Here is a 24,788-nt window from a genome sequence, read left to right as displayed (position 1 = left end):
TATCTGTTAAAAATCTCCAGTCATTGAAATTCTGCACCTTGACTAGGCAACCTGTTTCAGTGTGCTTCCTAATATTGAACTTAAACTTTCTTTAGTGCAAATTAAGATGATTTCCCTCACCCTCCCCACCATTGCCTTAGAGGACAGTTGAACATCCACTACTTAGAACAATGTTTTGCATATTTTCATACTTCTGCAGTGTCCATCCCCATTCACCTTCTCCTTCCTGACACTCCGTTTAGTCCAATGTATAATGACAGTGAAATATTTCACACTGTCCTCAGCAATGAAGAATGCCTTCTGGCCCCAGGTCTATAGGCACTGCCATCACACTGAAATGTAGTCTACACAAAAATACTATTAAATTCACACAGCTTTGTCAGATTCTGCAGGCTCATGTTCCCCTGGGGGTACTGCAACCCCCTGAGGATTGCAGCTAAATGTGTTGGCCCAGTGGACCAGCCTTAGGCTGGAGCAGACAGTTCCAGTGTTATACTCTTTCCTCTGTCCCAAAGCACAAGGCTGCGTAAAGTTTCGGTGCAGAAGCAAGTGCCTTTTCACACCAGATATATGTCTGAATAAAGTATTTTTAACAATATAGAATGAAATTAATTTAGCTAAGCATTTCTAGTGAAAAAAGGTGTTCTGAGTAAAAAACATCCTACTTACTGGATGAATCAAAGGTCCTCTTGGTGCTTGTATCAGTAGTTTGGAGGAGTGGGGAGTTTTTAAACTCTGCAGAAGCTCTTTGCATGAAGAGAAATTTTACCCTTATTATAGATTCATCCCATTCCATTCAGGATAAGGGTAGTGTTAGCTTTTAGACGAGCTGAGAAACTCTGCTAGCCTTTGACTAACTGTTGGCTGCTTTAGCCCTTATGGCTGATTCCAACTGAGTTATTGGAAGGAAGATGTTGAGACATTTGCAGTCTCTTCAGGATATGTGCACACTGTGTCTTGTCGGCAGACGCATGCAGCCTGTACGCAAGAACTGAACCAACTAAAATGTGTATATTCATATTAGTGCAGAATCAAGCTGAGCTAATTAATTTTGCTACTAGGAGGGATACAATAGTTCAGGCTGAGCTTCTTGGCTACAGAGCCACTACAGGAGCTGCAAAGAATCTGTATCAGCATATTTAGATCCTGCAGATACTTACTGACTTTCACTAAATAGAGTGGACTATCCATGCAAACTGTTTGTGTTATGCAGAGGGCTTTGGAAACACGTACAATCAAGGCAGTGGTCCTCTATTAGTGCCCACAGTTCAGTGTGCATAGCAGTTGAAAACCAACATTGTTCCTTAGGCTTGTCTCAACACTTTAATAATTTACTTCAGAAACCAGGATTTTCTTAAGTTCTCAGCAGTCACAAACCTGAAGAAATTATCTGGATGCCATGTGGACTCAGAATTCCATCACAGCTGACTTAAATATAAAAAAGGGTCTGGTGTCCTTGGTCCACAAAGGACAAAATTCAGTGAAATCATCTGCTGAGCAACAAAAACATTTTCCAGTGCAACAGTGACTCTTTGTTGTCTAATACAAACAAAACTTCACAGATAAATGCAGCACACCACTCCAGTTAGGTTATTGGTTAAGACTATCACTACTGTACTTATTCAGTTTTATGAGGTATGTATTTAGCAGTCCAAATGATATAGTCTTTTTCCAGGTACTGAGTTTGTTCCTTACTCGTTACGAGTGAAATTTCCAGATAATGCAATCAACTCCCTTTCTGCTTATCTTGGGATAAGAAGTATCTATTGTTGATGTCACACCTCAGGATTTAAAAATATCTCTTAGGTCTCTACTTCCAGCTGCTTGCAGGAGAAATGTTGGAGAGAAGGCTCCCTCTAAATAAGAAACTGTCAGTACCAACCCGTATTTCAGAGGACATACTTTCCAAACCTAGGGCCCTACAAAACTGGGGTACTTTGACTCCATCTTCTTTCACTCTGCACTTCTAATGCTGTGACTGGATCATAAAAACACTTTGTTCTAGGGAAACCCCCAAGTCTAGCAGGTCTGTTAACAAATGCAACTTAAACCTTCTTACTGTAAGCTACATCCATGTTCTTACACTTATCTGAGGTAGATGCTCAGCCTGTATAGCAACATCCCATCTTCCAAAAGTTGCCCCCATATCTCAGCATTTTCTTCCAGTCAGAACAGACAACATGGATCACTTTCTACCCTTCCAGTGAAAATGCAGTTTGGCTTTAAGGTAGTACTGTTTGGTGCTGTTAAGATTTTGACCCCTGTCTCTTATCCCACTGTCTGGTTAGGAAATTCTTTGCATGGTAGGTTTTGACAATTCCTTTCTTCCCAGGTGGCATGGTACAAAAGTTAAAATGTCTTGGCTTTGCACAACCTTACATATAGCACTTGTTAAAATAATTGGCTTGTGTGATACATGTAATCTTATGAAATACATGCTCTTTAGGGTGTCATTACCTCATGACAGAGACCACACATGACATTAATACTCTGATGACAATTGCAGTAATAAATTGCTTGACCTGCCCAGTCTGTACCCCTTTCTCATTGTTTGCTGTCAGTTATAGAGGTGCCATGTATCACAGCTTGTACAAAATCCTATATGAATAGATTTCTAAATATATTGCCAGTGGGTATTGCTGTCTGCAGATTACAAGCATTCCTGCTGGAGCTTTGTGCATGGATGCTTGGGCATGGTGGAATTCTGTGTCATGATTTGATCTAAGTAAGAGTTTTCTAGTGTTACCTTCAAATTTTTAGCATGTATACTTTTAGGAAACATAAGAATATATATCATTAATCAATATGTATTCTCTGGTTCTCACTGCATTTCTGAACTACCCTGGCTCTGTTTTACTTCCTTAGTTTTACTTCCTTATTAATTCTGATACACGTTTTTCTTCCAGAAGCAATTCCATTATCAATGACTTACATTCTCTAAATGCTTAGTAGTTCTCCTAGTATCTCACCTAATAAGATAGCTGTGTCCTACCAATTGATAGATAATGGCTGGCCATGATTATTTCAGCCTTAGAGTCTGAAAATTAGATCCAGCAGAGAGAACATTGTTCCTTAAAGCAAAATGAGATATAGCATTTCAGGTATGATGGGTCTTTTAATCTCATTTTACTGTTAATAATATAGGATGTTTAGATACACAATATTTTTATAAATTTGGAGGTAACAGGAATTGTAAGATGGGCCTTCACTCCTACATAAAATTTGGGTGAATCCCTTGCAGTCTTATCTGTTTAAGGACTTCTGCTAGGTGTTTTGGGGAGCAGTTAGGCTGTCTGTCTCTACCACAAAGATATCATCTTCCTTAATTGTAATTGTGATGTATTTTATGTAACATCTGTGATACTGTGCACAGGAAAACCGTGCTGAACAGATGCAGAAATGAATTATTAATTAATTGTCTTGCAACAATCTAGCTGTTCACTAAATACTCCAGCCAGTACTTCCCATCACCATTCCTTTCATCTCCTTGGTTCTTCCTTTCCTCAGCCTTCTAATTTCTTACAATCACTCATTCTGTGTTGATTGAAATTACAGTTAATTCTTTGGGGACTGAAGTCTCTCAGTGTTTCTATAATAATCTTAGCAATTAATAATAAGAAGAAGACTGATTACAATTTTTCTGGATGGGAAGGGGAGACCAAGAGAGAGAAACAGGATAAGAAAAGGAGGTCTTGGTCTGATTAGTTTCTGAACATTTGCTGTGAAAATGGACTTGCTCTGCAAAGCAAGTCAAGGGAAATGATGTTATAGAGGGTTCCTACAGCCATTTGTTGTTTAGTTAATTAGAACTGGTTTTCCTTCATCTAGTTCACCACCACTCTCCTACTTACTTGCCAGTCTTTCAGCAGGTTTTGTTTGGGTTTTTTGCAGATCAGAATTAGCTTCCTGCTGTGATGCAGTTCACAATTTTATTGCTTCTCAAAACAACACCCCACTGGGAAGTAACATGAGTTATGAAGTGGACAGTAAAAAGACCATCCTCATTACAGAGGACATTTTTAAGATGCTGCCTGTGGTAAGAACTGTATCATTATCTGTTATTATAATTGCAGTATCATAAATATTTTGGGTTAGTAATAGAGCTGCTTTGTTTTTCTTCCTCTGGAAGAGACCCTTCACCCCCTGTATGCACTTCTTCATTCACCCTGTAAGACCTTTTTTTTAGGCTTCCTCTGCAGTGGTGGAGGCATGGACAGGGTATCATAGATCAGATTGTAGGTAGAGCTACAGAACACAAGTTGCAGCCTGGCTTGGCAGCCAGCTGAGTTCAGGAATAAATTGTCTGAGAATGTTTGCCTTGCTTTTCTCATTCCCATTTTCAAAGGCATTTCAGTCTGGAACAACATTTCATTTTTCTTGTATTCCCATGCCATTTCCAGTGCAGGCTTGGGCATAAAACTTAGGAAAGCTATTTTGGTGATAAACCTGGTACTAAGTAGCATAGCATAGCATAGCATAGAATAGAATAATTTTAGTTGGAAGGGACCTACAACAATCATCTAGTCCAACTGCCTGACCAATTCAGGGCTGACCAAGTTAAAGCATGTTGTTAAGGGCATTGACCAAAAGTCTCTTAAACACTGACAGGCTTAGGGCAATGACCATCTCTCTAGAAACCCTGTTCCAGCGTTTGACCACCCTCTCAGTAAATAAATGTTCCCTAATGTCCAGCCTAAACCTCCCCAGGTGCAGCTTTGAACCATTCCCACACGTCCTGTCACTGGATACCAGGCAGAAGAGCTCAGCACCCCCGTCTCCACCTCCCCTCCTCAGGAAGCTGTAGAGAGCAGTGAGGTCGCCCCTCAGCCTCCTTTTCTCCAAACTAGACAAGCCCAAAGTCCTTAACTGCTCCGCATAGGACGTTCCTTCCAGCCCTTTCACCAGCTTTGTTGCCCACTGGGGTGGGGCCTTTGCAGCCAGAAACACAGGTTGAACAAAGGAATCAGACTTTGTAGCTCAGGACTTACGATAAGTATACAAGCTCTGGAGACCAGACAAAGAGGGACACAGAGATATACTTAATTTCTGAAATGTAATACCACGTGTAAACCCTCTTATCCTTCTCTGGCGTTCTTGAGTTGTAAGATCCCAGCTACCGTGCTGGTGTGGATCACTAAAAACTGCATTGCAGTAGAGGTTACAGTGGTTCCAAATTTAAACTGAACGGAAGAAAAAAAGTAGTATGTTTTATGTACATATGTACTTGCTAAGCTTGCCAGAGTTGCCTGGCCTTTGTGTTCTCCTACTGTCTTTTTTGGAATTGAACAAAATATTTGAACGTACTGTTTTGTAATATATTGCCAGGCAATGTGATATCTGCCACTTTCCTCACACTCTTTATAACAGTGTCCCTTCCTGCTTCTGTTTGGGAGAGCTGATGGGAGAATGAGGAAGGATAACACTTTGTGTAAGCAGGTTTTGAGTCTATTTTACAAGTGGGTTCAGTTTCTGCAGTTGAAGTAGCCCAGCTATTGGTCTCTCTGTTGAATGTCAGTGCTCCCACAGCAGGAAAGACTGAACAAGATGAGATGTTTCTGGGACACTGCAATAACAGCCAACTATATTAATGTCAACTGAAATAGCCAAGAATTTACATTAATTTGCTAGGTTGTGATCTGTGCTGGTTCACAAGTGGATGCACTTAGCTCCCATTCACCTGCCCCACTGCAAGACAGCAACCTCTAACAAGAAAAGTAGAGAGGGTAAACAGCCAGAAACAGTGACCTCTTCAGTTAGCTGTCACATTCACCATGAGTTAAGACAGGGTACATGATTATTCTTTACAGCATCTTCAGGTTTCCCTAAATTCGTTATTTTACATCAAATGTAATTGTATGATGGCAAAGTAATGAGCATTTACAAAGTTACATTCTATTAGCTGACAAAGTCAATGACTATGTGACAACCCCCAGTCTGTTACAGTGCAAAGGAAAATGGATAAATTTAAACTATCTTCAGAACAAGTTAGTTTCTTAGCTTGTCAAGGATTCAGTCCACTACTAGATAATTTTTGTGTTAAGTGTATTTAAAAGATATTCTTCCAGTTTTAACGATCCAATGTTATTCCCTCAAAGTACTGACAACAGAAGTAGCAGTTCTCAGTCCATTGGTGCCTATTTTTGGCTCTTGGCTGTCCAGGCCTGGCAGCCCTGCCTGCTAAATGGTGAATGCTTTCACTGGGATTTACCGGATTAAACCTGCAAGGACGCAAAGAAGCAATCAAAAGATTTGTAAGGCATTGGCTGTGGCTTTTTATTTGTTTGCAGTCCTCTCCTCTTTCGGTCTATCACTTCAAGACCTGTGCCGTAGTTGGAAATGGAGGCATCCTGAAAAATTCCAGCTGCGGAGCTGAAATCGATCGTTCTGACTTTGTGTTTAGGTAAGAGCAGCTTCATCTTACTGAAGGGTGTCCAATGCTTCTAAAAACTTGTCAAGCTTGGAAGCATGCCAATGCCACTTTGTAACAATGAGGAAGGACCTTGACAATTCTTTGTTTCTGCCTCTCTAAGAATAGTCCTTCTGTTTTGGAGATTTCAGAACACCACTTCCTAAGTAAAGAGAGGACTATGTAGATACATGTATGATCTATGATTGCAAAGATAGCTTGCCAGTGATGTGAAATGTGACTGAGAACCGAAAATTTCTGCTCATTTAGGAGAGAGAACTTTTTTTTTTTTTTTTTTTTTTTAATCAGGAGAAGAGAATAAAGAAAACTCTGAAATTGAAATAAGAAAGACTGGTATTATGTCACATGTTTACCTTTACCTCTGGTTTAACAAAGGGTTTACTTAGCCTTCAGTTGGCTCACTAATGCAGTTATTTAACTGCCATGGTATTTGTCTCACTTTCTGTTAGCCAGCTAAAAAATTAGGCATCTAATTTAAGTAGTTTTTTCCAGCTCCCTCCATAGATTGTGGAGAAATCCAGGCATACTCAGAGCATAATTTGGCTCACTCTCTCAGTACACGACTCATAGTTTGTAGTTCCTGCAATGGAACAGAATAACCAAGTGAATGTTGTTCTCTCAGTGATGTCCAGTCACACAGTCTGCTGGATTTCATTTACTTTCCTGCTTTTGACTAATATTTGGGCTTTTCCAGTCAGATAACTGTCTTAATAAAAGTGGGAAATCTGCATATTAAGATGCTAAACTCACTAAATGACTGACTTTAAAAAAATGCTTTCTTTACATGTTACAGAAACCACTGTTTCTGCAGTTGGGCAGGTTATGCTGTTGTTGTCTCATGGAACAGCTGTCAACATTGCTGTGCAAGCTCAGGGACTGGTATCAATCAGACTGGTTTTAAGCAGAAAATAATAGAAGACTTTCAGAAGAAATGCATTGTTTAGGCAAGAGATGCAGTATTTCCTAGCAGCAAACACAGGGCATTCATAGACTGGCTCGTTCTGGTATTTTAACTTTACTCCTGATTTGTGAGATGATTTATGAAAATGAGCTCTCTGTGCCCTATTTTAACCATCTGTACAGTAGATTAAATATTTCTACTAGAAGTGCTGTAAGCCTTATTTAATATTTGTAAAGTGCTTAGAGATCCCTGGGAGCTGACATGAAAGTGTCATTGCACAAGAGAGGAATTTGCAAATAATAACTGTAAAGCATTTTGATGAGCACCTGTTTAAGTAAATGTTTCTCAATTTCAGGTGTAACCTCCCTCCAACCACGGGAAGCATTAGCAAAGATGTTGGCAATAAAACAAACCTTGTGACTGTTAATCCGAGTATCATAGCTCAGAAGTAAGTACTACTGCAAATCTATTTCTGTGCAATATTGTATAATTGTTTGACATGATTTAGATTTTGTTGGAAATCCATTGGGATACCAGCATAGAGAGCAGTGCATGCAGATTACTTCATTAAGATTTAGTTCCCATGTAAACTATGTACCAGTCTAAATAGAAATTTGTTAAAACTGGCCTTTTTTGTAGCAGAAGAGTCAGCAATACTCAGATTAGCAAGTGCCTTGATTGGCACCAGTCCACAATTTATGACAAAGTAAAATTGATGATTATAAGCCCAAGCCTCTTCATTCCCCCCCCCCCAAACCCTCATGACCCCAGCATAAGAAAGGAATTGTAATCATAAATCAGGAAAGCTTGGAAATGTGTGTCCAACTCTATCAGTAGAACTGCAAGCACACGTTCTTAGGTAATGTTCTTAGAGGCTGTTCTGATGAAGGCTGTTTCCTGAATGGAGGCCCAATTTCTGTAATCCATTTTCTCAATCCATATGAAAGCTGCTCACACACTTTTTCCTCAGGAAAGTTTTTTTTTTTCACATTCTTGATGAAAAGAAAATCTAATAAGGCCAGGCTGACTAATCTGACATCTTCAGCATGCTGGAGCTGCAGCTTATCTATGAAAAAGACTGCTGTGGCATGTTATTTACTGCTTACTGATCTTACTGTATCTTATTGTCTGTCATATCTGTGTTTGTCAAATAGACAACATCAGACAAAGCTTTTTTTTTTTTCCCTTTAAAGGAAGAAGGGAAAAGTACAGTGAGCATAGAAATGTCTAACAGGCATTTGTCATTGATTCAAGGATAGAACTGGCTTTTTTGCAAATGGGTACTAACTACCTTGATGCTTACCCAGCCCTTTTTGACTTTAAAAAAAATTAATTATCGCTTCCCCAATAATAGATTTAGCTCACTGCTGTTAGTTGGGCTACACAAGAACATGAGGAAGGAAAATTTTGTCCAGTGATTCAGCACCTGATGCACGATTTGTCTGGGCTTGATCAAAGTGTTCTGCCACAACTGCACTCATTTTTTAGCCAAGTTAAGCCACACCAGGGTTAATAGGAGCTACACTGAAGGCAATAGGAGCTATACCTGTGTGAAGACAAAGTGAGATTATGAGAGCACTTTAGCATTTTAAAGAAATAATTATTTAAATATTCCGAGAACACTGTAAATGCTTTTGAAGGAGGAACGGGAAGCAACTTGGCACCAGAACTAAGTTTGTTTCTTCTCTGAGAAGACCTGTTCTGACTTCATTAACTTTAGTTTCTAATTCTGTGTTTGGGTACTGGCTAGTCTGAATGTTATTATTGTTAAGGTTAATCAGCTTTTGAACTGTGTCCGTCAGGGTGTACAAAGTAGGTGAGCTCTCTTGGAGGAAAGAAGCACAGTTCTTATGGGTCCTAATGGAGCTGGGCTATACTGCACCTTACAGGGCTGGAAAGGAAAACAAGACAAGGTTGAGTTCTTCAGACTTCTAGCTAAGGAAGAACAGAGATCTGAATTCTGTCCTGAAGGCTCATTATGTACTTTACACTGAGTAGAAACAGAGAAAATTCTTGGAGTAGAGGCCAGAAGTTCACCCTTCAACCACTCTTCCTAGACATAGGCTCAGGCATTGCTTGCTTGTTTTGGCTGTGTTATTCTTGCATGCACAGGGGCCCAGGGTCTACAGGAGGGGCTGAGTCTCTCTCATTCATTTTGTTTCAGAGTCTGGTGGTAATGGCACTTTTCTGGGAAGCAGAAGCTGTAAGTTTAAACCCCTTCAGGATGAGAAGGGGTGTGTCACTCCTTGCATGAGTTCAGTTGTGCAAGAGGTAGCTAATAACTCCTCCATGAGGGTTTTGAATGGAAATGGCAGTGGCTGCTGTCCTTTCTCTTGAAGTGCTGCATGAGAAGAGGGTTTGAACCTACTCAAGTTGTGAAGAGAAATGAAACTCATATATGCAAGTGCAGTTGTGCTGTTTTGGTCTGTAATATTTATATCAATAGTACATTCTATTCATTCTTTTCCTAAAATGTTGTACTTTGCAGGTACAACAAATTAAATGAAAAGAAGACAGAATTTCTGGAGAACATTGCTGTCTATGGAGATGCTTTCCTTTTATTGCCAGCATTTTCCTTCAGAAGCAACACAGCCACTTCTTTTAAAGTATATCACACTCTGCAAGAATTCAAAGCAACCCAAAGGGCAATATTTTTTCACCCCGCTTACCTGAAAAGCCTTGCCCAGTTCTGGAGAACTAAGGGTGTGAAAGCCTATCGGTTGTCATCTGGTTTTATGATCACTAGTGCTGCTCTTGAGCTGTGTGAGAATGTGAAGCTCTATGGCTTCTGGCCTTTCTCAAAATCCACAGAGAAGATGCCAATCAGCCACCATTATTACGACAACCAGCTGCCTAAACCAGGTTTCCATGCAATGCCCAAAGAATACAACCAGATCCTTCAGCTTCACAGCAAAGGCATTTTGAAGTTGCAGTTTGGTAAATGTGAGTCAGACTAAAAAGGTAGGTCATGTTCTTATCACATAAAATGTCTTTATTTAAGTAATGTGTCAAGGGAAAATTGTTTTGAGAACAGTGTGGGTCTGTTTGTCCTTAGAGAGACATTTCTACCTTACACTCAGTGAAAGTTGTGTTCATAAATAAGTGAAAGGTTGGAGTTTTCTGAATAAATATAATGTACCACAAAGTTGAGAAATGTTTTCTAATTGTGAACTTTAAATAGGGAGCATAGCTAGGTACACATTATCAGCATAATTCACAGCCAATCAGTAGTGCCTCCTTATCTCAGATATATGTCTCTACTAACCTATGTTTGGTTTGGTATCAATTACCATAAACCAGCCTCCTTTGTGAATTGCTTTATTAAAGGCAGTCACATACTGTGATCTACAAGAGAAAACACCTAATCCTGACACTGCCTTTCCAGATGTATACAGAGGCCAAAATAATGATTAAGATTGCCCCATGACGGATTAGCATGCAGAGGTGCCCTTGTTCTCATTAAGTAAAGATAAGTTTAGAGAAGTATTTTCTCTTAGCCCTGGGCTGCTGAACAGCAGGTGGACAGCAGTGAGGAAGCTGCCATACACTACAGCAGATTTTGCTGAGGATTTGAACTCGAGGCAGGTCGGAATCTGGGAGTTACAAATATCAAATGAAGTGTCATTCCCTTTCCTCTGTCCTTCCTAACTGTCCCATCCTGCTTGGACCTCTACCTTCTGTTTATTGCCTCTGAAAAATGCAGAGTCTGGTGTCTGACCTTGAGCCACTTTGCCTTGTACAGATTACAGATGACTTTGAAAAGATTTGTCTGCATGTTTTCAATCTTGATTTGCCCTGTTGACAAAATAAGACCAATTTCTATGAATACTTCATCTTTTAAGCTAACTCAGAAATTCCCTAACTCACAATAATATTGTCAGATTTGCCTTTCGTAGAACTCTGTTTTTCCAGGGGCTTCAAGTTAATATAAGTGAAATTCACGGTGGAACTAACATTGTATACAATATGCTTTAACTGGACTGATGCAGTCTCATGACTGTATTACTCAAATTAAATGCATCAAAATAACATCGGCTTGTTCAAGTCAGAAATTTTAAGGTCAAAAGCTTAGTGCTTTTCTTCTGGCTAGATTGTGAAATGTATTTTAAAATATCCTTTGATGGTATTTAGAAAACACGCTATCAAAGATACATTCACACTTGATTCATCATCAGAGACTTCTAAATTTTAAACTGGCAGATTGTTAGTACCAAGAAGACGCAGTTTTACTCAGTTTCAGTTTATTTGAAGAAATAGAAAAATAAACTGCTTTCATATATTATTTGAATAATATAAAACATGTGAGAAGGGACCTAGAAGCCATCTAGTGAATCCATTCTCCTAGTCCATGGCAGGAGATTACCTAGGAGGAGGTGTATGTATATGCAGTTTCTTGTAGCTAAGGTATGCTTTTTTGCTTGTAAAAAGTTGCAGCATATTGGAAAGGTTAAGAAATACATAATGTATTTTTCTTAGTGGCTAAGCTGTTTATACCCTGCAGTTTCCATTGTATTTATTCTTCCTATAATATAAATCGCTGGAGACATACCATGTAATTTTAATTGTAGTAACTACAGCAGCTAAGGAAATGAAAGGCAGCTCTTTATGAATATTTAATCTAGAGAGAAGCACATAGAAACCACAAAAATGTTTAAGCATCTGGATGGGTTAATTAAATGCTGTCCATGCTTGACAGACTGAAAATCACTTCTGTGGCCAAATTTGCAAAATAGGCTGTAAAGAAAAAAACAACCAGAAGGATAAGTTGTGCTGCCCTAATTTACACTTATATTTACAAATAGAAAAGTTAGCCCTTTAAAAGCAAATAAATTAAATGCTTTCAGTATGAGCCACCATTCTGCTACTATTATCAGCTATTAGAGATAATTGAAATTCTATGAGTATATTTCACTAAAGATGACCTTTTCTAAAAACTGAACAATCTCCTTTCTCTTTTCAATTTCCCTCTTATGGTATTCTCCCTGCTCTATGCTCTTCCCTGTTAGTGGGTAGCTGAAGCTTCCTTACACCGCTGGGTGCCCACAGAAGCCTCAGGCAGAACTTCCCTCACACATTCCTGGGCCACAAAAGTTTGCTCCTGTAAATGAGAAGTGAAGCAACATGTTCTGCAGCAAGCAGCTATATTGCAAGCAGGTAGCAGGTTCTGGAACAGTATAGGGAGAGCTTGACTGCATCCCAGTGAGTCATTTTGGCAGTATTGCTCCTGAGCACCATCCTTGCCATTGTAAAGGTGAACTTTTCTTATTGTATAGAGAGAATTGTCAGATATGAGAGCCCTGTAGAGCTGGTGCTGAACAATGTGGGAAACTCCATCTGCCTTAATATCCGCTCCTGCACCTTTATGATTATGCTCAACAGACAAGTACATGTCTTCACTAAAGTAGATGCGTGCCTGTCACAGATGGTAAATGGAAAATGAGGTATCAACAAGATCTTGCACTGTAATTGAAATAATGATCTTTATTATTTTGTATTAAATTACCAAATAACTTTTCGTATGGCCCTGCAGCTGAAGGAAGTCTTGTTTGTTTGTTGATTTAACCTGATAGGCCTGAAGGGCATGTCATTAGCTTCAAGTAAACGTATGTTCGAGGAGTGGAAATGGCCTGGTTCATATCTAAAAATAGACAGAAAAATCTGATTAGAAAAATTGTCAGGTGATAAATTACTCAGACTGGCAAAAATTTGATTGTCTAGAAGCCTGGTTAAAATGCAAGTTCTGTCTGACCAAGAATCCATCAGGTTTTCTGTTTGCTAGAAAGAGACAGCACAGCAGATTAATGTGTGTTGCTTTGACATACAACACAGTAACATTAAGCAGCTGCTCACGGGAGTCAGTCAACAGAAGAAAACATAGAAAGAATGAACGAAACTGAGAATCTCTGAGCTTGGGAAAGAGAATAGTGCTCAGTCATCCGAGCAGAAGGACTGAAGGAGGAGAGCTTGAGCCAGGGGTGTGCTGGTGGCTAGGGAGTAAGAACTGCTGAACCTTCAGCTAAGTGTGAGTGTATCTTACCTGGAAAGTAAAAATTGGGATTGGGCTTTTTCATTCCAACCAGATGATTAAAAGCCATCTGTTCCTGACAGAGAGAAGAGCAGTGTAGCCCTCCACTCAGGGTGGAGCTAGCAGAGCACGTCCTGTAAAACAGGGGGCTGCCTGCTTATTTGCTCAACAATTTGCTTAACATCAAAGAGAATTATTTTGTTCCAAACTCTGACAGCATGTGATCTTTTTTTAATCTCAAAAGTTGGTGCAATACAAATAAGTGATAAATACTGTTATAAATAACCTATTTATAACAGTAGGATACCAACATGAGCTTAAATTCCACTGAAACTCTTTTATGCTTGTGGTGACTCAGTGTAGCTAGAGAAATACGAACTGCCCCACAATTCACTTTTAATTACCTTGAGAAAAATGATACCACATTTGAAAATAAGGACACCTCTGGATTCCTGTCAGGCAGCCAAATTTCAGGCTATCCTTGACTTGGGCAAATATCCAGCATGGAATTATTAGATGTATACAACACTAAAAGAAAAGTCTTCCGCTTTAATACTCATGCGGTAGGGTTTTTAACCACACACTTTGCTCACGTGTTCAGTCACTAGATAAGTATAATCATTAAGAATAGTGTCAGTAGTGAAACAAGTGGAAATAAGTTGCTTCTGGTTTAGTTAAAACCTGCCAGCATAAAAAAATACAGATTAAATCAAATTAGTATTTATGTTAGATTTCAAATCAAATGAAAAGGTATTTACAGATCTAGAAGAGTTTGGTTTGGTTTGGTTTGGTTTTTCCACAGAAGAACTAGCCTGTTGAAGAAACAGAAAAATTTAAATCTCTAACTCTTTCAAAATACGATTAAGATAATATAATTTAAAACATATCCATATTCAGATTGGCAGTGGATGTGTCCCGTGGAGATACTGATTAGCCTTGGTTAGCTTAGGAAGCCTGTAGAGGGTGGTGCAGGTGGGGTGTGTGAGCAGTTCTGGGGGTATTCAGATGAAGGAGTCCTCCTTTAGAAAGAGCAGATGCTCAAGCTAGATCAGGCATTAGCAGTTCAGCTTACCCAGGAGAATTTTGTGGGCCTATGATATTGTATTATAAATGTCACAGACTCCCAGTCTGAAATAAGGATAAAAAAACAGATGCAGGTGAAATGCATGCACAGGCGACGAAGCTGTTGGCTTATTTTGAATATAGCAAGCAGTTTTCCTACTATACAAGAAATATCAATAACATATTTTATTGTTTTAATTCCAGGGTGATGATCCTAAGGAGACAATTTGTGTGTATGTCAGCAGTTCGGTGTTGGATTTGATCTGATGTGATTTTGTGAGCATTAAACTGCGTTAGTACAATAGAGAAATATTTTACACTTGGGGAGAAAAGGAAGTGATTTTTTTCACAGTGACTGCTACATTTCTGATTTTTCAGTAATCATTTTTTAAAACACAATATAACATTATTTGAGAAATTCTGAAACTCCTGGCTATTGGTTTAATTGTAGCAAAGCACAATCTCGAGATGGTGGCAATATGTGACATTCATTATGTTTTGCTTCTTGAAGTATCATTAAAATATTTTAAAATAAGATCTCTGGTTTTGTTAATATCACGCAATACAGGCAGTTGTCTCTGTATGGTAGCTTCATGAGCTGGCAGTGAACATTTTCAATTAAGAACTTGATCCTGTAAACACTAGCATTTTTCTGTATGAGAAAGGTGATGAGAAGAGCTACAGAGGAGAAATTCATTCAGAACCATGTAATTCTTAGTTTGTCCCAGGGTGCACAAATGAGAAAAATCCCTCAGGTTAGAGATAGTCAAGTGGTTTATGGGCTTTCATTTTGTGAGCAATAGATAATGCTGTGGATTTAATGGGCTTTCATTTTGTGGGCAATAGATAATGCTGTGGATTTAATGGGATCACTCATGTGAATTATGTTAATTTTGTGAACAAGGGTTTGAAGGACCACAGCTGTATAATTGTTTTTAAACCTTTCTTCTTCTTTGTGTTCCTGTCTGAGGTCCAGTTCAGAGGATGAGGACAATAAACTAGGTTCCATGCTGCAATCCCCAGAGTCCTGATGGGGCATGACTTTGCACACATTCCTGCAATCCCAGCTCTGTATCTCAGCTGACATAAGAGAGGGACCATTCATTAGATAAACGATAGGTACCAAACCTACCGTTTCTTCTATTTCTTTTTCACCTAGCATAGCTCATATCAATATATGACTACAGAGAAGGAAACTGCACTAAGCATTAGTATAAGAATGTTTCCTTTGCAACCAACCCCAAGCTCTTCTTCTATACCAGAGAGAAGAACTTGGAGTCACTTAATTTAAAACCCATGCAGTTCTTGTGCTTTAAGTTTCCATATGGTCCAGGAATACCTGGAGCATCCTGCAACAAGAGAAAGTGAAATACCAGCCCAATGGAAAGAATCCCATTAACATTTAGAGGAGCTACAACAAGGAGTTGTTGCCCTAGCTATGGCTGCTTGTATGTTATTGCTTATATGTTTTACTGCAGGAGAAGAAACAAAAACAAGAACCCCAACAACAACAATTTTTTAATAACCAGTTTCTGTTGGAAGGTCTCAGTGGCTTTTCTGAGAGTCTATTGAATGATCAGTTCATAGATAGAGTGTCCTTCTTTTACAGTCAGATACCATCGGGTATTTTGTTTACTAAGATTCCTTTTGCCACTGTAGCATTAAATCCCCAATCAACTGATTTAAAGAGCATTCAATATTCGACTCATTGAGGCTTATATCTGCAAAAAAAGTCCTACTTAAATGAATTAAACCTTATAAAATAAGTTTCAAAAAAACTTTTGAAGGGATACTTCATAAAAGCATTTCTATATTGATGTAATATTTGAAAGCTTACCTTGCAGCAGTATTAGAATCAATCATTAGGGTTCCAGGTCTGTTAGTTGAGACACATTCAGTATCTTGATCCATTTCCAAGAAAATGGTAGCAGATTCCAATACTACTCCTACTCAAGCAGAAGTGTCCATAAATTCTGGCTACATATATCAGCAATACAGTAAATTTTTGAAAATAAGGTTTTTTAAAAATAGATAGTACTTTGGAGCATTGAATGACACCACTAATACGCGAGTGGACCTGTGAATATCAGTAGGGCTTTTAACAGAAACAAGTACATTAGAACTGAGTCGATGGGTGCATCTGTGTTACCAGCTGGCAACTGAAAGAGGCGAGCACAACAGTTTGATTTACTGTGATCTGTTATGGTTCCAGCACCACAACTTCACATTTTGTCTTCGCAACTAGTGAAAATTGTGCCAGTTTCTGGCCACAGGCATCTGCTGCTCTTGTGCAGAGAGCTGGCTGCTGCAAGACCCTGCATCCGTGTTACAAGTGTTATGGATGACTGCCTACTGCAAGAGCCTAGTTGTAGCTCCAAGACACACTTGCTCCCAAAAGAGCTCCTCCTATGTCATAAATCACTCATGCAGACTGTCCCTGAGTGTTTGTAGCTGGAGGCTGTGCAAATTGATGTAGTTGTCCTTTGGGTGATGCAAACAGCCTAGGTTGTGGAGAAACACGTCGTATTTCATCCAGAGAGACAAAGACGCACCCGTGTTCAGGCAAGGACTCTAACTTACTCCAGTCTAGTGTAGTGCGATGAGATGATCTTGGCTGTGTAGCAGCTACATGGTCTGACTTGGAAAAATCTTTTAGAGATTGAGAGGATCTTGCATTGTATCCAGAACAATTGCAAGTGCTTTGTGTGTAGGTAAGGATGATGCAAAGGGTATCGTTCATTGCTCAGATTAAATTCAATTAATTAATTACTCAGCATGAGTAAAGTGGCAAAACCTGGTTGTGTGTAAATAGAAAATGTGGAGAGGAGAAAAATTTATTAGCAGTGGAGAAGCAACTTTTTTTCAAAAGCATTTGTTAGTTAGCACTGTATTGCATTATGTCAGTGAATGAATGTATACACTGTACCAAGACATACCATAAAGAGATGAAGTTGCTGTGTGTCTGGACTATTTCTATGCAGTTATGTTATTTATAATATACATGTATTAGTAACTGGAAAGGTTATTGGGGAGGTTTTGAGAGAGGTTTAGCTGAAAAGAAGAAACCTATCCTAGTTTCCTTGATGAAAATAGGTCTTAACTGAAGGAGTGTGATGTGGCGCTCACAACTGAGAGCAAATGGAAAGCTCTGTAACATGGACAGACACTTTGACTTTTTAACGCTGTTTTAGCGAAGTTTAAACTTGCCTTTGACCTGAAGACCTGATCCTTAATGCTCTCAGAGCTCTCAGTGATTTGTGTGGAGCACAGGACTGACAAGAAATGCATCAAGGAATTGTTGACCTTTCCTACCCTTTCCTGCAAATACTCTTAACTCCTCGTAGAATAAAAATACACTCTATTAGACTTTAGATTAGGAACCTATTTTTAATGTAGCTTTCTCAGGCCTTACTCTAGACATGAAGTTATTAGGAGATGTTAGTTGCATCCACTTCACAGGAGCGCAGACCTTGTAGTCGGCTTTATTATAGCTATTGCTGATATGTGCTTGGTGGCTAGGTTGTCTTAATTTGTGCACAGGCTGGGCAAGCTAATAGTGGTGTTTCTGTGTGACAGGATAGTTAGATTGATCAAGACTTGCTGAAGTACACTCACTGTGGGAAGGGAGGTTTTCTCGGTTAGCCAAATAAATAATTTCTCGTTTATTTTCCATCTGTGATTACTCATTTATTTTATATCTGTGCCAAGTTAATGACGAATAAATGGGTTTTGTACCTGGCTGAGAATGTTTATGACACTTTTGCAAGACTGACACAAGTACAGTTTTGATTAAGAATTCTTGACCAAAGGTTAGAAAGGGCTTTTGAGTTCCTTCTACTTCACATGAAGAATAATCACTTTTAGGGTTTGTGGGCCTCCAATGCTGTCACATGCTGTGGAATGAATATTGAGATTAAATAGTTTTCTAAAGATAGAAACACTGACAATGTGCTAATAGTTCCACTGTATCTTTGCAGAAGCTGACAGTGTCCTTGCATATGACTGCTTCACAGCATCATTAGATTAAAGCCTGCTTGGCTGCTTTTATTTCTTTTTCTCCTCTGAATCTTTAATGTTGCATCTTCCTTTAGGACCTAGTGCTGCCTTGAGTTGGTTATTTCTCTTCCCCCTGTGAGGCGTTATGTAGTGCTGTTTGGTGTCTATTGGGGAGTTTGTAAGGCTGTGAATCAAACGCTGCTATGCCTGCAGCATAGCAAAACATACTTTAAATGGCTGGGTTTACATCTCAAGGAAGGTAGCATGGTAGGACATTCACATTGCCTAACTGGAGGTGCTGAGTTTGGGCTGTAGCTCCGCAGTGACTTAAGCTGTAATGACTGGCTAGACAGTCCTGTTCTCATTCTTGCACTGTACCCCTTCCTTCATGCCATATCTGGCTCCTATCTGATCCTGCACTGAGCTGTTTTGGGATACTGAGCTGGCAAAAAACCTAATGTGGCAACAAAAAGAGAAAATTGGTTAATGCCAGCAGAGCCAGGGGAAATTCAGAGTCAAAGCAAAGGAGGGGTGAGACCATGCAGGTGGGACCATGGGGACACAACAGGGGCCATTTGCTATCTGACGGCTGTTGGACAGGCCCAGTGGTCCCCTGAAACCTTGGTCAAGCCAGGAAGGTGACATCTCTGGAGGCATCCCTGGTCAGAGAGGAGAGATGGGCTCCTGCAAGGGGGGATTGCAGCATGGTGGCTGCTCTGGTGGGCAGGACCATGTCTCTCCCCATGGTGACAGCAGGCATGTAAGGACTCTAGGCATTTCTCCCCCTTCTCTTTCCCATTACAGTAATTTTTAAAAGCTGTTCACCACCAGCAGGCTCAGAAATGATAGCTATAAAAAAACCTCTTTGACTGTAAATACTATTTCTCAGTTCACTGACAGTAAACTTGCATAAACTTGCTCGTTATTCACTGCGCCTGTGCTTTCAGTGTCTGCTGATCCCAGCATCTCAAACAGCATCTGCAGAGAACAGAGCTGTGCAAGCTCTGGCAGTTTTGAGACCAGTTAATCTCACTTTGATTCTCTTTCCTTTGTACAGTAGTGAGATGTCTGACATATTACCATGCTTGAGTCAAGATGAAATTCTCTGTCTTGTGTGATTCAGGAAAAGAAACTAAATGATCTAGGTGACCTAGCACCTTCTGTGGGCTCCCCAAATTACAAGCAAAATATTTCTGTTGTTATGTTTTATTTGATTTTTATCCAGTGCAGGTATCTGGATCAGTTAGTTGGTCTGGATTCATTGATCAATGAGACCTTGAGCCTGCACAGACTCCATGGTGGAGCTACAGGCTGACATGGTAATCTAGGTTTAAAAGATGTTTGGCCTGGAGATCTTTTTGTTTCCTGTCACTTGCTCTCATGTGACAGTTCTGTAGAAAGAGGTCCTGAACATCCATGCAGTAGCTCTTCCAGGGACTCTCGGTTCCACAAAGCACATGTCCACTTGTGTACAGGAGTCTGTGTGAGATCAAGCCCAAGGAATGTTCTGTGGAGTGCTTTATTCTGAAGCAGCTTTATTTCAAACAGCTGATAGCCACTTATTGCATGCCTTGAAGCAGTAGACTTCTTACACATGAGCTTGTTAGTTAAGTGTATCTAGGTCAAAATATCACAGCCAGGTAATCCTTCATCTTGTGGTACTTCAGCAGCTGAATTCTTTCATCTTTAGGTCTGCTGCCCAAGAATGGTGACAAAGGGATGTGTATTTACTATATAAAGCCTGGCTCTCTTGATTTTTAATTCTGCCATTTTAGGCAGGAACATCATCTTTCTATGAGTTTCTGGACAGCCAGGTTTCAAAGGCTGATGATCTCTGAGTACTCTGGAGAAATCATTTGGGCCTTTCAGCTACAATGCACAATGAGTGGACAAATTTGTATTTATTAAGCTTTGTTCTAGATTTTCATAAAATATTTCTTAATTGGCTCTAAATTATCTTAATGGTCAAGTAGAACATGAAACGGTCTGTAGCATGACACTAAACAAAGGACCTATTGCTGTTATTTAGTGGTTTCCTTTCATGAAGTTGCATTTTGGAATATCTTCCTATTCTGGGAACACCAGCTCATCAGGGGACTGACCCTGGGTTACTGTGCACTGGTCCAGCTGGGGTAGCAGCCTGTCACAATGCTTTCGGTGCTGAGCAAATTCAAGCAATACAACAAGAGCTTAACACGATGGGAATACACCAGCTTGGCTTTGCCGTAGACCGAGGGGTAAACTTAGTACTGTGATGTGTGTTAATTGACTGAGCTCACATCCCTCTGTGTGAGCAATAACTGCTGTTCAGTGACAGGTGTTGGCAAATACTGGTTTAAGGATGAAGACAGTCTGGCTGTTAAATACAAGGAGTGGCATCTTCATGTTGCCATCAAATAAACAGTCAAATCTGTCTTTTGCTAAATCCTGATGTAGCTTCAGCAATACATCAGTGTTTGTTGCTGCACCTAGTACTTCTGTGCTTGTCTTTTTTTAATCCCTCTTTTCTCCAGTGAGGGAGAAAACTCAGACAATTGCATGATAGAAGTATTTAAAGATCCCACCATGAATTCGTGGTATCAGGGCAAGAGGCCATCGGAATAAATCATGCTAATGGTTGTGACAGGATAGTCTAGCCTAAGACAATATTGCCGATTTTAAATTCCTCACTATTCACTTTATTCCCTGATGAGAGGAGATTCTTCACAGCAAGTCTCTAGTTCAGCAACCTGCTATGCTTCTCAGATGTTGACGCAGCTGTGAGGTGATTCCCTAAAAACTCCTTCTTGGTGTATTTATTGTTAGTGCTTATGGTACAAGCCCATTCTTAAATTCTTGTGAAACTGAAGTATAACATCTGACATTTCTGCATGTTTTATATGCACATTTTATATGGTAGCTTCATATGCATTCTATATGTTAATATTCTTAATATTATTTTCTTTGACTATCCAATTAAAATAATTTAAAATATTCATTATATTTTATGCTACAAGAGTAAACGGTGGAGGAAGTTACATAAAAATCAGTGATACAACCCAAGATAAGTGTGTCTGACTTATTTCTAGAAGGGTATTTTCGTTAGTCATTTGGACACTTGCTTCTTAGATTTACTTTTCTAAGGTAGGTCTGAGAGGCCACCTCTGATTCTGATTTAGTTCAAGATCTGCAAGTGAGAAGATAGGCAAATTGAGAGGTTCTACAGAAGGCTGCTCCTAAGGGATGGCAAATGTGTGGTCTTTCCAGAGATTGTTCCATGTGTCAAAATGTAATTCCATAAAGTTTCCATGATAGCTTTTGCCCGGAGGTTTCATTGTCTCTTATAATGTGTATTGTTTGCATTCATTTTGGTTCCATTCTTTTCAATGCAACTGTTGAAGCAGAGTTTATCCCCCTTGGAGCTGGTATAATTGTGCTCCTCCACATGCGCCAAGCTCTGTGTGAAGCTGCTAGTGTAGGCTCTGCTACTGCTGTCTCCAGAAAGGTTCTCTCGAATTCTTTCACTGCTGAACTTACTTATATTTTCAGATGTGAACTTGGTATTGTCTGAGTAGAATGTGTGCAGTGTAACATAGAAGTGTCTCTGCGCAGAATTTAGGAGGAGGCATGGAAAGCCCCTCAACTCTGTGTGTGCTTTTATTACAGAAAACCAAGATGAATTTGTATTGCTGAGTCATCTGTTATGGCTGATTTAATTTGTACTTTGTTTTCATGTTTTAAGTGCCTAATGATTTTTTGTCAAGGATGCAATGGTTTCACTGTTATAATGCATATTTAGAATTCTGCACTTGTTACCTGTTCTGTAATAGAATATTTTTGCAATTTATGTTTGGAAATAAAGACTTATTAGGCATAATGGTATTTTTTTTTCTTTTTTGAATTCCTGAGACTTAACAATCAAAAATGTCTTCTGAGGCACAGCAGAATAGAAAATACATTAGTCTGATTCCTCTACAGCAGCGTTAGCAACTGACAGTAGAAAGATGGGCAGTTCCTTAAAATTGTACAAGGAAGAAGGCAAGCTGTGCTTAAAAACAGGTATGGGGGGTTGGGGCATTGGTGCGTGTATAAATATATATTGCTTAAATAACACCTTCTTGTAATTTCAGTATTTTATGTTCTTGTATGGTAACATAGTTAACCATCTTCTTTTGTTACTTCTAATGACTTGAAATTTTTTTTTAATTTTTTACTGATTTAAAATCAAGCAAGAAACAAAAATTGTCACCATTTTCCTATAAAAATAGCTATTAAATTTGAAAACTAACTCTAAAAATAACAGAGAACTTTGGAAACAGTGGTTAATTGAAAATGTTAAAACCACTGATGCAAAAGTTTTTCACACAAAATACTGACCAAGAATACATGTCTAGTAGATGTGTATCTAGTAGACCTCTAGACATGCTTTAGTGGCTTATGTGGTTTTCTTCATGTAGGTTTTGGTGACATACACAGATACTTGTAGTGATCAAATTTCAAACAGATGAATTTCAGAGAAAGCATTTTTCCTCAAAGCATTTACTTTTTATTTTGGGCCAGAAGGTGGCCATGTAGCTTCTGTGCTGCTTACTGTGACTTCTCCAAATCAGGTCAAATATGTACATGCAGCTGTTCTGTGATGTGGACTATTATCCTTTAGGGCCCTCTAGGGACTGAACTGCAATTGCCAAATTTTACTGCAGCCGGAACAGAGGATTAGAACTGAAAGGTTTTATTTGGCCTCAAGGACCACCAAGTGGCTGCTGTCCAACGATTAAGATCTGGATCTTTGTGGCCTCCATCCTTCCCATACTGTGTGAGTCTTTCACAGATGATGAAAACCAATAGGTTTCTTGTGTTTGCTGTGCTGACAGCTGAAATTGTATATATAAGTGATGCAGATGCAAATGTGTCCTCATAATTGGAGCAGTTTCTAAAGCAGAAGTGTGATTTCTGCTGTGGAAAGTAAGTGGCTTACAGTGAGATTAGCCATCTCAAATATTTAGCTGATGAACAACTAAATGTTGAAAGAGCAGCACTGCCTGGTGATTAGAACTGCGTGGTCCAGGTACAGAATAAGTGCTGCCCCAGACGAAGTGTGGCCTTTTGCTCATCCCCTGCTTAGAAGGGGAGCAGCCTGGGAAAAGGTGTCTGCGCAAGAGGACAGCAGGAGGGAAGTGGTTATGTACTGAGGTTAGGCCTGTCAAACAGTTGTGGTGCCTCTGGATCACACCGAGCACAAGCCATCCTCTGAGGGGCAGAGCATTTCCCATGAAGATGGCATTGCTGCTACGGGAAGCACATGGTCACTGGGGGTAGAAGGAATTTTCCCAGTACCAACAAGATTGTCCAAGAGTAGGTTAGGTTTTTCTCCTGCCTCAAAATACTGCTAGTCAAAAAAGTGTCATGTGAAGATGTTACAACATAAGGGCACTGGGTTAGTCCAGTTAATAGTGAATAGGAACGTTAAAGTCTCACAGCCTGTGCAGACTTATAGATGGAACCGTCTGATTAATGGAAACACAATAATGAAAGCATTAGCTCTTAAGTATATAAATGCAGATGAAACTCTTTTATCATGTAAGCTTAAAAAGAGAGAGCCCAGCGAGGACAGAATTTAAAATGCTGTCTGTTTTCTGCAGCACAGGGAAGCACAGCTGAATTAGTCCAGAAGCTCACGTCCTGCCGCTGTCCTTGGAGGAAGAAATGCTGGATGTGCTGGGAAAAAGAAATGGAATAACTTTCATCTTCGAAATTACTTTACTAGGTATTTCGAGAGACTTTTAGGGCAAAAATATTCCAACTGAATTCTAAGCACAGTACTGCTTGTGAAACTCCAAACCTGCAGGGGTGTTAGTTCTTTCTTTTTAGCTTTTAATCTCCTTTGTAAGGACAAAAATTGCTCTTGTATTATGTGTGGAGATTTAACAGAGTAAAAACACTCAGTAAAGGTCCCTCAATTTGAACTGGCTGTCTAAAACTGGTACTGTGCTTTGAACAATATGCATTGTGCAAAGCCTGCTGTGAGCCCAGGCAGGACTGTGGGAGTGGGCTGCAGCCCCGTGCTTTACCAGAACACAGGCACAGCTCCTGCCTGGGGGCCTGCCACCAACCCCCACCCCACCCCGCTGGCAGCTGGGTGCCAAGGACTCCTGCCAGGAGGGCAGGAATGATGGATCTGTGTCCCCCTTAGGAGAGGAAGGGGTTGAGCTGGGTGGCATGCTGCCTTGGTAAATGTCCTAAAGCTGGATTGTGATATAAAAGAGGAGCAAAAGGACTCCTACCCTAGCTGGATTTTAAATTAATTGGTTCTACTTTTCCAAAATACAGAGTTGTTATGCTCTCAGGGAAGGTTTCAAAGCTGGATCCAAAAAGACAATGATATTCTCTGAGGCTTT

At 39.7% G+C, this 24,788-nt stretch overlaps 1 protein-coding gene across 1 annotated transcript in view; it reads left to right on the top strand.

The window, feature by feature from the left end:
- ST8SIA6 (ST8 alpha-N-acetyl-neuraminide alpha-2,8-sialyltransferase 6) overlaps positions 1-24,354 on the top strand; it is a 46,523-nt gene extending 22,169 nt beyond the window's left edge. The window contains exons 5-10 of the mRNA XM_032991605.2: positions 3,892-4,036; positions 6,288-6,400; positions 7,684-7,776; positions 9,817-10,289; positions 14,620-22,449; positions 24,033-24,354. Of these exons, the coding sequence (XP_032847496.2) occupies positions 3,892-4,036; positions 6,288-6,400; positions 7,684-7,776; positions 9,817-10,285 (820 nt within the window). The 3' untranslated portion in view covers positions 10,286-10,289; positions 14,620-22,449; positions 24,033-24,354. The remainder of the gene's footprint in view (positions 1-3,891; positions 4,037-6,287; positions 6,401-7,683; positions 7,777-9,816; positions 10,290-14,619; positions 22,450-24,032) is intronic.
- Positions 24,355-24,788: the final 434 nt, after the last annotated feature.

The sequence above is a fragment of the Tyto alba genome, unplaced genomic scaffold (assembly GCF_018691265.1).
Source record: "Tyto alba isolate M040663 unplaced genomic scaffold, T.alba_DEE_v4.0 Super-Scaffold_38, whole genome shotgun sequence".
Taxonomy (NCBI): Eukaryota; Metazoa; Chordata; class Aves; order Strigiformes; family Tytonidae; genus Tyto; species Tyto alba.
The sequence above is the reverse complement of the archived record's forward strand: the minus strand, read 5'-3'. Positions and strand labels throughout refer to the sequence as shown.